The sequence below is a fragment of the Eleutherodactylus coqui genome, chromosome 5 (assembly GCF_035609145.1).
Source record: "Eleutherodactylus coqui strain aEleCoq1 chromosome 5, aEleCoq1.hap1, whole genome shotgun sequence".
In the NCBI taxonomy this organism is placed as follows: Eukaryota; Metazoa; Chordata; class Amphibia; order Anura; family Eleutherodactylidae; genus Eleutherodactylus; species Eleutherodactylus coqui.
In genome coordinates, this window is record NC_089841.1 from 73272106 (window position 1) to 73288057 (window position 15952).

General features: G+C 47.3%; 1 protein-coding gene across 1 annotated transcript in view; it reads left to right on the top strand.

The window, feature by feature from the left end:
* ITGA1 (integrin subunit alpha 1) overlaps positions 1-15952 on the top strand; it is a 300337-nt gene that overhangs the window by 281260 nt on the left and 3125 nt on the right. The window contains exons 27-29 of the mRNA XM_066602726.1: positions 3398-3502; positions 5912-6004; positions 7492-7608. Of these exons, the coding sequence (XP_066458823.1) occupies positions 3398-3502; positions 5912-6004; positions 7492-7608 (315 nt within the window). The remainder of the gene's footprint in view (positions 1-3397; positions 3503-5911; positions 6005-7491; positions 7609-15952) is intronic.

Here is a 15952-nt window from a genome sequence, read left to right on the forward strand (position 1 = left end):
CGCTTGTGTGAGACAGCCCTTAGTCTAATGTCTATGGGCAGTGGCAAGTGTTGTTTAGCCAATCTATGACACTTTTATTTGGGTACCATACTGTATAACACTTGTCTTCAGGCACTGTATAGTACTGTTATTTGTGTACTGTAACTGTTATGTCTGCACCAGACGTGCTGGACAAGCACTTGCAGACATACACAATAATTGCTCACAGTGCGGCGGCAAAAACAAACTGATAAATAATAAATGGGAAGTCTTTCCCTAAATACATAACGAACGAGGGAGAGGGCCCTGCCTGACACGGCAGACTGATTGCGTCGATAGGAGCGGGCCTGCACTCGTTCCTGGGACCTAAGTAACCCTACTTGGCCAAACTGATAAAGGACAAAACAAAATAAAACATAGCACTTCGCTTTAGAAGAATAAGCCGCAGCACACAGAGCCGTCCGAAGTAAGGAACTGTGGACACCACGCTGTCCACGGGAGCCACTAACTGCCAGCTCAGACAGAGAAAAAATGACAATTTACAGCACCTTGGCTTCCTCTCTATCCCAGCTAAATAGCCAGCTAATCATCCACAAATGTGAGCACATTGCTTCACACCAACTAAGCTAGAAGGTGCAGAACAATGCCTAAAACCCGCGCCGGACTCCGTCAACTGGCAGCGATCCCAGCACTGCTGCAACCGTAACACAGTACACTACTCTACCAAAAGTATTTGCACCCCCCTTCCCGATCAGTAGTCACAAGTCCTAAACCATGCTACATAAGATGCAGACCCTTGGAGGTGTCAGACATAGTTTGTGATGGAACTGCACACTATTGGATATACAGGTTATGCCGCTGCACACAAGCCATCCATCATGAAGTGCAATTCATTGACTCGTCTACAGTGGTGCAAGGAACATCATCATTGGACAGTTGAGGAATGGAAGAACATCCTGTAGAGTGATGAATCACACTACTCCATCTTCACATTAGATTGATGTGGAGGAGTCTAGGGAATGCCTTTTACCTGAGTGTGTTGCTCTAACAGTTAAGTACAGCAGAGGTTCTGTTACGGTCTGGTGTGTTTTACGTGGCATGGTCTCGGTCCGTTGGTTGTCGTGGCAAAAACCATGACCACGGAGATGTACCCTGACATTCTAGACAATACTGTGCTGATGCCAACGTGGCAATACTCTGGGAATGGTCAGCAATACTTCCAACAAGACAATGGGCCTCGTCACACATCCAACACTGTCTTACATTGGATTGAAGATATGGAGGTCTCACGATTGTGCGGTCTGCATAGAGTCCTGACCTGAACCCTAGTGAACATCTCTGGGATGTACTGGAATGTCAGATCAGCATCATCTTCTATGAGAGAACTCGCCAGACGTTTGTAGGATGAATTAGCGGAAATACCGACTGAAGTGTGTGAAGCATTAGAGCGTATGCCATGCTGGGGTAAAATGAGAGAGAAAATTTCAACTCTATTTTTCGCAATTTGTTTGAATGCTGTTCCTCATATGGTATAATTATTATGTTACCTTTATTTTACAGTTTATTATGAGGTAACATAACACAACAGCACTTTTATAGAGGATTTATCATGTTTTGACACTTTTGTATAATATAAATATTTTTCTTTTTACAAAAAAATGTTTTGTGTGGCGTCACATTCAAGGGCCATTTTTATTTTTCAGTCTACAGAGCTGTACGAGGGCTTGTCTTTGTGGGACAGCTTGTAGTTTTTATTAGTACTATTTTGAGACATATACAACTTTTTAATTATCTTTTATTCTTATTTCGGGGAAGTGAGATGATTAGAAAACTGCTATTTCGGCTTTTTTTTTCTTTCACGGGATTTAAGCCGGCCTTATACGTCGGGATTCCTATTGCAGAATCCACGATCAGCGTCCACGTGGAGGATCTGCAGCAAATCACATGCATTGAAAGGAATGTAAAATCGTTTTTTTGCTCACACTTGCGGATGCGTATTATGCGAGATAAGAAAAAACTGCAGCATTCTCTATTTTGCTGTGGACTCCGCACGGGTGGCCTCTATTAAAGTCAATGGAGGTCGTCCGACCCGCAGCCTATATGCTGCTAAGTGACAGCACAGGAAATACAAACAGTAAAAAAAAAAGTACTGAGCATGACTGATGGTGAGCCGCTGTGGTAATCTGCAATACAGAAATCACAGAGACGCCAGCTGGGCTCGCAGACAGAATCCTTTGCTGGGCTCCCGCATGCAGAATCCGGCTTGCACGTGCGAAGCTGGCCTTACTGTGCACAATGTAAACACTGTGATATTCTATAGTACAAGGTGTTATGGATGTGGTAATACCAATTATGTGTAGGTTTATTTTGTTCGCTTTCATTTTTTCAATATTAACCCAGCCACAGGACGTAAGGTTACATCATGGCAGGTTGGGACAGTAAGTCCTCATCAATTTGCTCCTTTTCTGGAGAAAACCCCATATGTGACAATCGGAGAGCAAATATGCCCTGTGAGAGATGTGGGGGTGAAAACATGAACAAAAATTTATATCACTATCCCCTTTGACAGAGAGATATTCAGTAGAATCATATATCTTCTCTATTGTGGGCTAGCCCCCCTCCTCTGCTCTGCACACACTGCCTGAAAACTGACAGCTGTAAATTCAGTATTCCTGACTAAGCCTAAGGGCGCCCACCCACTGGCGTTTGCGATTTTCGTGCGTGAAAAACGCAGCGTTTTCCGCGCGTTTTTGGCACGTTTTTCGCGGCTTTTTCGCGGCATTTTCGTGGCTTTTCGCGCCTTTTCCGTTAATTTCCATTGACATTCATGGGTGCATTAAGAGAAAAATAAGGACACATATGCAACTGACAGTTCCTATGTTAAAAATTGCAACGGACCGAAAAAAAAAAACGCCAGTGGACAGGAGCACATTCAATTCTAATCGCTCTTGAGAAAAAACGCAAAACGCAAAGGAAAAAAAATCGCCAGTGGGTGGGCGCCCTTATGCTTTTGATGTAATTTTAAAGCTGAGCAACTTACCTTTTGAAAATGATCCCACATGTATGTTGGTAGCCATAATAGAACCAGAGCTACAAACGTTTAAAGTAGAACAAGCTCTGTTAGTCCAAAACTGCCAGGATGTTAAAAAATCATATTGCCATTGCCTTTTCTATTAAAACCCTCAAAGATGTAAGGAGCTAAAAAAACGGTGCCCAGAGAGGAATTTGCATAGCTTTGCTGTGGGCATGGCACCTTATGGGTGCAAAAAGCCTAGTCTGCTGCAAAAACCTGACAGACTCATAAGTCAATGGGATCTGTCCTGTATAAATGGAACTCCTAATGCCAGCGTGATCAGAGCCGAATGAAACAATTACTGCATATAAAGTCACATAAATAACAAGGTGATTTATACAACAGGACTGCAAAAGGGACAGCTGCCCGGCGTTCTACTGCACCGTGGAGCCATCGGACATTACTCATATCAATATCTCTATGCGAGTATGGAAAGCTACATTTATAAAGGTAATAGGATCATTTCTTATGATTTTCCTGCACAATGGATTCAAGCAGTTTTCCATCATTATATTATATATTCTTCACCATTTTGAAAATATCTACTTGTTGTCAGTGACTGGAAATATCTTTCTTTACACCCGACTCCTGAATCCCTTAGGAATAAGATATCTATAGAGGAGCGTCAGACCTCACACATACCAGATTAGGAGATAGTCTAGATGTTCTCTATTCATTAGTTTGTTCATATTCATTAATCATACATTTTAGGTGCTCTACAACACAGATGAGTTTATATGGTTTCTATGTTCATGAGAATCAGAGCACATGGTGGAGTTGGAAGGGACCTCCAGGGTCAACTGAGCAGGGGGTTGGATCTGATGACCCTGGAGGTCCCTTCCAACTCTACCATTCTAGGATTCTCATGAACATAGACACTATATAAACTCAGCTGTGTTGTAGAGGACCTAAAATGAATGATTAATGAATATGAACATATTTTTCTTAATTTATACAAACAGATCCAAAAAATTCTGTATAAAGTAATCTGACATGATATGTTTATAGGGGTCAGAGCTCCATTTTTCTAATGCAGAGACACAATTTCCCTTCTTCTCTTCACACAATCATACAGTTACTTAATAAGATTTTAGTAAGAAGGGTATTGTTTCTCCTTAAGGAGAGCACCTAGAAGGTGTGTGGAGACTTATTAGGCCATCCATGCACCTCTGGGAAATATCCTAATTGGAATTGGAAGATGTAACATTATCTCTACAGCGCCACCTATTGGAATGCAGCATTCCTGCAAGTCAATCTCAGACTTATTAGACAAGCCTTATAACAATGGCTGGGAATTGTGAACCAAAGCCAGAATCTTGTCCAGAAGGAAAAGATAACAATATACAGACATCTCTTTTGGGGTGATTACACCTCATCAGTGTGAAGCAGGGTTCTGGCTTAAGTAGTGAGAAGCCTATAGATGTGGGTCAGGAAGGATATCATTTCTCCTTATGGAGAACACCTAGAATAAGATTAATTAATAAGATTTTGGCTGCCACTAGAGGAAACTTGCTGAACATGGATGTATACAGTTCCCTTGAACTCAGTAACAAATCTCTTTCTGGTAAAAGTTCCTAAACTCCTTCCAGTGACGGCTCCAGGCAGCCAAAATTAATATTTTAAAGGGAGTCTACCAGCAAAATGATGCCCACCAGATGCCAGTGCTTGGTAGGGCACTTAGACATAGCTTGACTCATACAAGGGTGAATTACAAACTAATACCTCCAGCGTTACCACCATTTTATTAATGAACAGATCGAAGCAAAAGCGACATGAATTATAGCCTGAAGTCTCCTGTGCGCAAAATTGCTGTTACCATGGCATGTAATACATTTACGCCATGTTTGAACCCAAGTATAAAAATCCAGCTTGGACAAATTGAGGAGTTTGCTTCCTGATCCATGACTTTACATCATCCTAACCCAATTTTTGAAAAAGCCCAGTTCTAATCACTCAGATAAAGAAACGTATACGTTAGTAGAGTAAGGACACCTACATAACATCGTTCATAGCCATTCCCTTAAATACATAAAAAGTTACACACATGGCCGCATTACTTTTTAATTCATCCTCGTACCTTTGTTGGCCTTTATAACATTTTCATAATGGAAAAAAATAAGTTTTTTCCGTATGGAAATTGACTGGCAAGTGCCCCGAGGGTGGTCTCCATTTCGCAAGGGCTCTGGTTCTAGTTTCATAGTCCCTCACAGTGCCTTCTCCTTTTCTCAGCACCACAATCACCAGTCTTTTATCGTGTCATGACTCTCTGCATTAAAACCTTGCTTATGCTCAGGTTGGCGCTTGCACAGTATGCTGCCTGCTGGTGACAGCGGGCTCACGCATGTACACTGCATGGTGGCTTGATGGAAATAAATGGTGCGAAATTTCAATGCATTCTGGCATTGTCAATTGGAAAAGAAAGTAGTGGTGTGCGGGACTACAAAGCGAGAATCGCAGCGCTTGCCAGAAATAAGACCGCCTTCAGGGCACTTGCCAGCTAATTTGCATATGGAATGAAACACATTTTCTCCATTATGAGAATAATATGAATTGGAAAAAAAGGTGTGCATCAGCCTGTATCTAAGCACACTGATAAGCACTGGCAGTCGTTTGGTAGGTATATTTTTGGTCACAGACTCCCTTTAACTCTATGGCTGTGTGAAGAGAATTGGGAGGTCTGTGTCGGAAGAATGGAGTTCCAACCACCAGATGGATTATGAATTTGCATACTAGGACTTGGGAAATCATTCCCATCTTGGCGGGTGTTGAGTCCTGTACATTGACGTACATATCGAGTAATGAGCAAAGAGAAATATTGTAACCTGCAGCTGTGAAATAACATTGATGTCTGCCCTGCAGGCCAGTATACACAGCCTGAACCTTGTGGTAAGTGCTGTACTGAAAAGCGACAATTCTACCATAGTCCTGAACCCCGAGAGTGAAAATTATGAGGTGAGTCCAATTTTCAACACAATTCACACATTTGGAACATCTAAACAATCCAGCCGGACCTTCCCTATTAACATTATGTGCACAAGTATCTGGCTTCTTCCATAGTTATAAAGCATTCACATGCATAGTGATAGCCACCCAGCACTTCCAGGCTCAGTCACCAAGGACTTCCCATTGTTTAGCTGCTCTTTGGTTCGATACACATATGTACTGAGCTGATTACTGTAGGAAGCAGACAGCTCCATTCACACTCCAAGTTTGGTATTACAGGCAAAGTTCCCATTCACTTCCATAGGAACTTTGCCTGCAATACCAAATGGGGCCATTACAGTGGGAATGGTGCTGTCTGATTCCTGCAGAAATTAGCTCAGTGCACAAGTGCATTGGCTCAGCCAACAGCCGCATGGTGGTGGTCCTGGGCAACTGACCTGGACTGATCTACTACTGATGGACTATACTACGGATAGGTTATAAGTAATTTACAACTGGACGACCCCTTTAAATTACATCAAGTCCTAAATATACAAGTCAAGTCAGGATGTGAAAACCAGTTAGAAACGGGACAGATGCTTTCTGGAGAAGTACAGTAGACCTATCGTCATTTTACAAAGTCACGGCTAAATCTTGCATTTTCTCGCCCATTAAGATGGCCGGGTGCTTCCTCCCCCTCCCTTTTCCGGCTGATCACGGCAATAGAAGCTCCCATAGAAGCCTATGGGAGCTGCCGGCAAAGAGAGGAGGAGGGAGATGGGAGGGAGTTTAGCAGCGGCCAAGAAATTCCCGCAGTAAAAACAAAACCACTGAACTCCTATTGAGATCAGTGGTTTTGTTTTGTCCTGTTATATGTCCGTGATTATCATGGATATACAAAGGGAGAAATTCACGCTCATGTGTTTAAGCCTTTAGGCCGGCTTTACACAAGTGCATGTGTATTTGCTTGATGTTGTTTTTTTGCAAACGCATCGCATTTATTTTGCTGGCTTTTGCACATGCAAGAAATGCATATTTGTGTGCGCAAAAAAAATATGCACCGATGTTTCCAGCCATTAAAATGGATAATTAGTCTAATGAGTTCAAGATGTATTCTTTTCCTGCGCAATTACGCAGCATATCACACATTTCCTAGCATATTCTGCATGTTAGTGCATCCCCATTGACTTCTATGGGGACTTTTACTGCGCAAATGCACAAGAAAATTAAGTATTCTGCCCCAGCAGCTAGAATGCAGTGACCTCACGGGGCGCCATACTGTGCTACAGACTGTCTACAAGTCTGTCATTAGGACCAGTAGGGAATCCATCATTGATGTACCCATCGATCCTCAGACCAGCATTTTTCAATGCTCCGAACAAAACATTCTGAAGGATATAGAGGTGGCGGATACATGAAGGGCTGCAGTAGTGAAAATCTACATTTGAAGTATAAATGATCTCGGCTTTTATATTAACCTAAATGGAGTTCTGATTAATGATTCACTTACATTGCAGACAATGGTGAAACTGTCCAAGGAGCTGGAGCATGGCAGGGTGCCAATCTGGGTGATTCCACTGAGTATAATTATTGGACTTCTCATACTCGCCCTCATCATATTTGCAATGTGGAAAGTAAGTACATATACTGTATACATTATTATAGTGACTGGCTCACTTGTACAAAGCCGCTTACTTTACATGGTGACATGCCACAAATTTGCAGTAAAATTTGCACTCATGATGAGAAATGTGGACGACACATAGCTAAGGCCACATTTATTAGGAAGGATGGGTGAAATTTCCACAAATGTTGGCACAAATGTACATCAGCTTACAGATTACTTTCTAATATACAAATGTTGCAAAATTTAACACAATGCTTATAATTTGCTGTAATAAGTAAATTTCCCAGAGGAGCATGGATGGCCTTATAAGTCTAAGAATCCTAGAATGGTAGAGTTGGAAGGGACCTCCAGCTTCTGTTTGAACACTTCCATTGAAGTCTCCTACACCTACGAGATGCTCTCGCTAAACAATACCCTTCCTTATCCACATCATAAGCCTCTCACCCAACAAGCAACCTACTGCATAATGATGAGGGCTAGAGATGAGCGAACGTACTCGTCTGAGCTTGATACTCGTTCGAGTATTAGCGTGTTCGAGATGCTCGTTACTCGTGACGAGTACCACGCGATGTTCGAGTTACTTTCACTTTCATCTCTGAGACGTTAGCGCGCTTTTATGGCCAATAGAAAGACAGGGAAGGCATTACAACTTCCCCCTGCGACGTTCAAGCCCTATACCACCCCCCTGCAGTGAGTGGCTGGCGAGATCAGGTGTCACCCGAGTATATAAATTGGCCCCTCCCACGGCTCGCCACAGATGCATTCTGACATAGCTCAGGGAAAGTGCTGCTGATGCCGGAGCTGCTATAGGGAGAGCGTTAGGAGTGATTTTAGGCTTCAAGAACCCCAACGGTCCTTCTTAGGGCCACATCTGACCGTGTGCAGTACTGTTGAGGCTGCTTTTAGCAGTGTTGCACATTTTTTTTTTTGTATATCGGCCGTGCAGAGCATTGCGTCCTCAGTCTGCAGTCATTGTACATAATATAGGGCCAGTAGTGGTGAGGCAGGGACAGTGAAAAAGGTGAAAGAGTGGGCTTTTTCCAAAAAATTTGGGAAAAAAAAATCTATTTGGGCTGCCTGTGACCGTTCTCAGTGTACTGCATCTCTGCTGGGGGTAGTAGTCCTAATTAATACGCAGCCAGCTAAGTGTTACAGCAGGCTTGCGCAAAATTCTTTCCTGGCTCTGCATTGCCCGTTACATCACCGCTGTCATCCTGTCCAGAGGGAAACAGTCTGCAGCAATTTTACATAGTATAGGGCCAGTAGTGCTGAGGCAGGGACAGTGAAAAAGGTGAAAGAGATATACTGTCTATATAGGCAGTGGGCTTTTTCCAAAAAATTTGGGAAAAAAAAATCTATTTGGGCTGCCTGTGACCGTTCTCAGTGTACTGCATCTCTGCTGGGGGTAGTAGTCCTAATTAATACGCAGCCAGCTAAGTGTTACAGCAGGCTTGCGCAAAATTCTTTCCTGGCTCTGCATTGCCCGTTACATCACCGCTGTCATCCTGTCCAGAGGGAAACAGTCTGCAGCAATTTTACATAGTATAGGGCCAGTAGTGCTGAGGCAGGGACAGTGAAAAAGGTGAAAGAGATATACTGTCTATATAGGCAGTGGGCTTTTTCCCAAAAATTTGGGGAAAAAAATCTATTTGGGCTGCCTGTGACCGTCCTCAGTGTACTGCGTCTCTGCTGGGGGTAGTAGTCCTAATTAATACGCAGCCAGCTAAGTGTTACAGCAGGCTTGTGCAAAATTCTTTCCTTGCTCTGTGTTGCCCGTTACATCACCGCTGTCATCCTGTCCAGAGGGAAACAGTCTGCAGTAATTTTACATAGTATAGGGACAGTAGTGCTGAGGCAGGGACATTGAAAAAGGTGAAAGAGATATACTGTCTATATAGGCAGTGGGCTTTTTCCAAAAAATTTGGGAAAAAAAAAATCTATTTGGGCTCCCTGTGAACAGTCCTCAGTGTACTGCGTCTCTATTGGGGGTAGTAGTCCTAATTAATACGCAGCCAGCTAAGTGTTACAGCAGGCTTGCGCAAAATTCTTTCCTTGCTCTGCTGTGCGTTCCGTAAGCGAAGTCAGCCTCCAACCACAGGCCAATAAGCGGCACATTTAATTACAGCGTTCTGTTTCTGCACTACTGGTAATACACCATGCTGAGGGGTAGGGGTAGGCCTAGAGGACGTGGACGCGGGCGAGGACACGGAGGCCCAAGTCAGGGTGTGGGCACAGGCCGAGCTCCTGATCCAGGTGTATCGCAGCCGACTGCTGCGGGATTAGGAGAGAGGCACCTTTCTGGCTTCCCCACATTCATCTCACAATTAATGGGTCCATGCAGTAGACCTTTATTAGAAAATGAGCAGTGTGAGCAGGTCCTGTCGTGGATGGCAGAAAGTGCATCCAGCAATCTATCGACCACCCAGACTTCTACGCCGTCCACTGCTGCAACTCTGAATCCTCTGGCTGCTGCTCCTCCTTCCTCCCAGCCTCCTCACTCCATTACAATGACAAATTCTGAGGAGCAGGCAGACTCCCAGGAACTGCTCTCGGGCCCCTGCCCAGAATGGGCAGCAATGGTTCCTCTCCCACCGGAGAAGTTTGTCGTGACCGATGCCCAAGCTTTGGAAAGTTCCCGGGGTCCGGGGGATGAGGCTGGGGACTTCCGGCAACTGTCTCAAGAGCTTTCAGTGGGTGAGGAGGACGATGATGATGAGACACAGTTGTCTATCACTCAGGTAGTAGTAATTGGAGTAAGTGCGAGGGAGGAGCGCACAGAGGATTCGGAGGAAGAGCAGCAGGACGATGAGGTGACTGACCCCACCTGCTTTGCTAAGCCTACTGAGGACAGGTCTTCAGAGGGGGAGGCAAGCGCAGCAGCAGGGCAGGTTGGAAGAGCCAGTGCGGTGGCCAGGGGTAGAGGCAGGGCCAGACTGAATAATCCACCAACTGTTCCCAAAGTGCCCCCTCGTGCCATGCCACCCTGCAGAGGTCGAGGTGCTCAAAGGTCGGGCAGTATTTCACTGAGAGTGCAGCCGACCGACGAACAGTGGTGTGCAACCTTTGTCGCGCCAAGATCAGCCGGGGAGCCACCACCACCAGCCTCACCACCACCAGCATGCGCAGACATATGATGGCCAAGCATCCCACAAGGTGGGACGAAGGCCGTTCACCGCCTCCGGTTTGCACCACTGCCTCTCCCCCTGTGCCCCAACCTGCCACTGAGATCCAACCCCCCCCCCTCAGGACACAGGCACTACCGTCTCCTGGCCTGCACCCACACCCTCACCTCCGCTGTCCTCGGCCCCATCCACCAATGTCTCTAAGCGCACCATCCAGCCGTAGCTAGCGCAAGTGTTTGAGCGCAAGCGCAAGTATGCCGCCACGCACCCGCACGCTCAAGCGTTAAACGTGCACATTGCCAAATTGATCAGCCTGGAGATGCTGCCGTATAGGCTTGTGAAAACGGAGGCTTTCAAAAGCATGATGGCGGCAGCGGCCCCGTGCTACTCAGTTTCCAGTCGCCACTACTTTTCCCGATGTGCCGTCCCAGCCCTGCACGACCACGTCTCCCGCAACATTGTACGCGCCCTCACCAACGCGGTTACTGCCAAGGTCCACTTAACAACGGACACATGGACAAGCACAGGCGGGCAGGGCCACTATATCTCCCTGACGGCACATTGGGTGAATTTAGTGGAGGCTGGGACCGCTCATGTCCTACCCACCCCCAGAATTGCGGGCCCCAGCTCGGTGGTGGTATCTGCGACGGTGTATGCTTCCTCCACTAAACCACCCTCCTCCTCCTCCTACGCAACCTCTGTCTCGCAATCAAGATGTGTCAGCAGCAGCACGTCGCCAGCAGTCGGTGTTGCGTGGCAGCACAGCGGTGGGCAAGCGTCAGCAGGCCGCGCTGAAACTACTCAGCTTAGGAGAGAAGAGGCACACGGCCCACGAACTGCTGCAGGGTCTGACAGAGCATACCGACCGCTGGCTTGCGGCGCTGAGCCTCCAACCGGGCATGGTCGTGTGTGACAACGGCCGTAACCTGGTGGCGGCTCTGCAGCTCGGCAGCCTCATGCACGTGCCATGCCTGGCCCACGTCTTTAATTTGGTGGTTCAGCGCTTTCTGAAAAGCTACCCACGCTTGTCAGACCTGCTTGGAAAGGTGCGCCGGCTCTGCGCACATTTCCGCAAGTCCCACACGGACGCTGCCACCCTGCGCACCCTGCAACATCGATTTAATCTGGCAGTGCACCGACTGCTATGCGATGTGCCCACATGGTGGAACTCTACGCTCCACATGTTGGCCAGGCTCTATGAGCAGCGTAGAGCTATAGTGGAACACCAACTCCAACATGGACGGCGCAGTGGGAGTCAGCCTCCTCAATTCTTTACAGAAGAGTGGGCCTGGTTGGCAGACATCTGCCAGGTCCTTGGAAAGTTTGAGGAGTCTACCCAGATGGTGAGCGGCGATGCTGCAATCATTAGCGTCACCATTCCTCTGCTATGCCTCTTGAGAAGTTCCCTGCAAAGCATAAAGGCAGACGCTTTGCGCTCGGAAACGGAGGCGGCGGAAGACAGTATGTCGCTGGATAGTCAGAGCACCCTCCTGTCTATATCTCAGCGCGTTGAGGAGGAGGGGGAGGAGCATGAGGAGGAGGGGGAAGAGACAGCTTGGCCCACTGCTGAGGGTACCCATGCTGCTTGCCTGTCATCCTTTCAGCGTGTATGGCCTGAGGAGGAGGAGGAGGATCCTGAAAGTGATCTTCCTAGTGAGGACAGCCATGTGTTGCGTACAGGTACCCTGGCACACATGGCTGACTTCATGTTAGGATGCCTTTCTCGTGACCCTCGCGTTACACGAATTCTGGCCACTCCGGATTACTGGGTGTACACACTGCTCGACCCACGGTATAAGGAGAAGCTTTCCACTCTCATACCCGAAGAGGAAAGGGGTTCGAGAGTGATGCTATACCACAGGACCCTGGCAGACAAACTGATGGTAAAATTCCCATCCGACAGCGCTAGTGGCAGAAGGCGCATTTCCGAGGGCCAGGTAGCAGGGGAGGCGCAGAGATCAGGCAGCATGTACAGCACAGGCAGGGAACACTCTCTAAGACCTTTGACAGCTTTATGTCTCCCCAGCAAGACTGTGTCACCGCTCCCCAGTCAAGGCTGAGTCGGCGGGAGCACTGTAAAAGGATGGTGAGGGAGTACGTAGCCGATCGCACGACCGTCCTCCGTGACGCCTCTGCCCCCTACAACTACTGGGTGTCGAAGCTGGACACGTGGCCTGAACTCGCGCTGTATACCCTGGAGGTGCTTGCTTGTCCTGCGGCTAGCGTCTTGTCAGAGAGGGTGTTTAGTGCGGCTGGGGGAATCATCACGGATAAGCGTACCCGCCTGTCAACCGACAGTGCCGACAGGCTTACACTCATAAATATGAACAAAGCCTGGATTTCCCCAGACTTCTCTTCTCCACCAGCGGACAGCAGCGATACCTAAGCAATACGTAGGCTGCACCCGCGGATGGAAGCATCGTTCTCTATCACCATCAAAAACGGGGACATTTTAGCTTCATCAATCTGTGTATTATATTCATCCTCCTCCTCCTGCTCCTCCTCCTGAAACCTGACGTAATCACGCCGAACGGGCAATTTTTCTTAGGCCCACAAGGCTCAGTCATATAATTTTTGTAAACAATTTTTATACGTTTCAATGCTCATTAAAGCGTTGAAACTTGCACCTGAACCAATTTTTATTTTAACTGGGCTGCCTCCAGGCCTAGTTACAAATTAAGCCACATTAACCAAAGCGATTAATGGGTTTCACCTGCCCTCTTGGTTGGGCATGGGCAATTTTTCTGAGGTACATTAGTACTGTTGGTACACCAATTTTTTGGGGCCCTCGCCTACAGTGTAATCCAATTAATTTTTACCCACCTGCATTAAAGCTGACGTTACATCAGCTGTGCTGGGCACTGCAATGGGATATATTTATGTACTGCTGGTGGCTTCCTGGCACCCACCCATGCTGTCGGTCCACATGGACTTCCCATTAGGGTGATGTAACTGCCTGTGTATACTTATAAAAAACTCGAGCCTGACTGGGGCATGCAGTTTGGGCCGAAGCCCACCTGTATTTAATCAGACGTTAGCTCTGCTGTCCAGGGCACTGCAATGGGATATATTTTTGTACCGCCAGTGGGTTCCAGGGAGCCACCCATGGTATCGGTCCACACGGACTTTACATTAGGGAGTTGTACCTGCCTGTGACTATGTATTAAAAACCCCGGTCTTACTGGGGCATGCAGTGTGGGCCCAAGCCCACCTGCATTAAACAGGACATTACCTCAGCTGTGCTGGACACTGCAATGGGATATATTTATGTACCGCCGGTGGGTTCCAGGGAGCCACCCATGCTGTCGGTCCACACGGAGTTGTAACTCCATGTGTCCACTTCTAAAGAACCCCAGTCTGACTGGGGCATGCAGTGTGGGCCGAAGCCCACCTGCATTAAACATGACATTACCTCAGATGTGCTGGGCACTGCAATGGGATATATTTATGTACCGCCAGTGGCTTCCTGGCACCCACCCATGCTGTCGGTCCACAGGGACTTCACAATAGGGAGTTGTACCTGCCTGTGTCTATGAATTAAAAACCCCGGTCAGGTTGGGGCATGCAATGTGGGCCGAAGCCCACCTGCATTTAATCTGACGTTAGCTCTGCTGTCCAAGGCACTGCAATGGGATACATTTATGTACAGCCGGTGGGTTCCAGGGAGCCACCCATGCTGTGGGTGCACACGGAATTCCCATTGCGGAGTTGTACCTGCCTGTGACTATTTATAAAAAACCGCGGTCTGACTGGGGCATGCAGACACCTTGACAGAATGAATAGTGTGTGGCACATAGGTTCCCCATTGCTATGCCCACGTGTGCAGCTCCTGATGGAGGTGGCACAGGATTGGATTTCTCATTGCTTCTGTACAGCATTGTGGGCTATCGCCCCGCCCCTTTTAAAGAGGGTCGCTGCCTAGCCGTGCCAACCCTCTGCAGTGTGTGCCTGCGGTTCCTCCTCATGGCAGACGCACTTATAAATAGACATGAGGGTGGTGTGGCATGAGGGCAGCTGAAGGCTGCGCAGGGACAATTTGGTGTGCGCTGTGGACACTGGGTCGTGCAGGGGGGGGGGGGTTGGGCAGCATGTAACCCAGGAGAAGTGGCAGCGGAGTGTCATGCAGGCAGTGATTGTGCTTTGTTGGAGGTAGTGTGGTGCTTAGCTAAGGTATGTATTGCTAATGAGAGCTTTTTAGAAGTAAAAATTGTGGGGAGGGGGGCCCACTCTTGCCGCTATTGTGGCTTAATAGTGGGACCTGGGAACTTGAGATGCAGCCCAACATGTAGCCCCTCGCCTGCTGTATCCGTTTCTGTGTCGTTCCCATCACTTTCTTGAATTGCCCAGATTTTCACAAATGGAAACCTTAGCGAGCATCGGCGAAATATAAAAATGCTCGAGTCGCCCATTGACTTCAATGGGGTTCGTTACTCGAAACGAACCCTCAGCATCGCAAAATTTTCGTCCCGAGTAACGAGCACCCGAGCATTTTGGTGCTCGCTCATCTCTAATGAGGGCCAAAACCCCTGAAACAGTCTGTCTGTACACGGTTATCCTTTTCTTCTGGAGAAAACTCTGGCTTTGGCTTTTATTCCCAGTCATTGTTATAAGGCCTGTTAAAAGGTCTGACATTGACTTGCCGGAATTCTACCTAATAGGTGATCCTGCAGTAGAATCTTCCCCTTTACCTGGCCGGTGGCCCCCGCGTACCTGTATGGATCTGTACAGTGGATATGCAGCCGGAGCACATGCGCAGTACAGATTATGCGTGTCATCACTAGGGGATGATGCAGATCTCGCAACCTTTACGCAATAATAATTGCGGAAGGGTCATAGGTCGGACAGCTTCTATTGACTACAATAGAAGCCATCCGCACAGGAGCCGCATAGAATCGCAGCACTCATGGGCAGAAAATCGTGTTTTGCCATAGCATGCTATGAGCGGCATTTGCTTCGGAATCTGAAGGCGGACATCCGCTCCAGATTCCGCAATGCAAATCTGCCCGTGTGCAGGCAGCCAAACCCATCCGGACCTAATCTGTCCTTTAAAACAGGGATTGCTAGAGGGGGAGTTTTGGCTTGTTCCTGGGTGGTAATTGACAGCAGCTATGGTCAGTGGTGCAGAACAAGGTGACTGAAGTGTTATAAGTAGCAAGTGATGGCTGACACGTGATGGCAAAGGGTCTCTGTTGTAGTCCCCACCACTCAATATACGCACCCTAAAGAGTA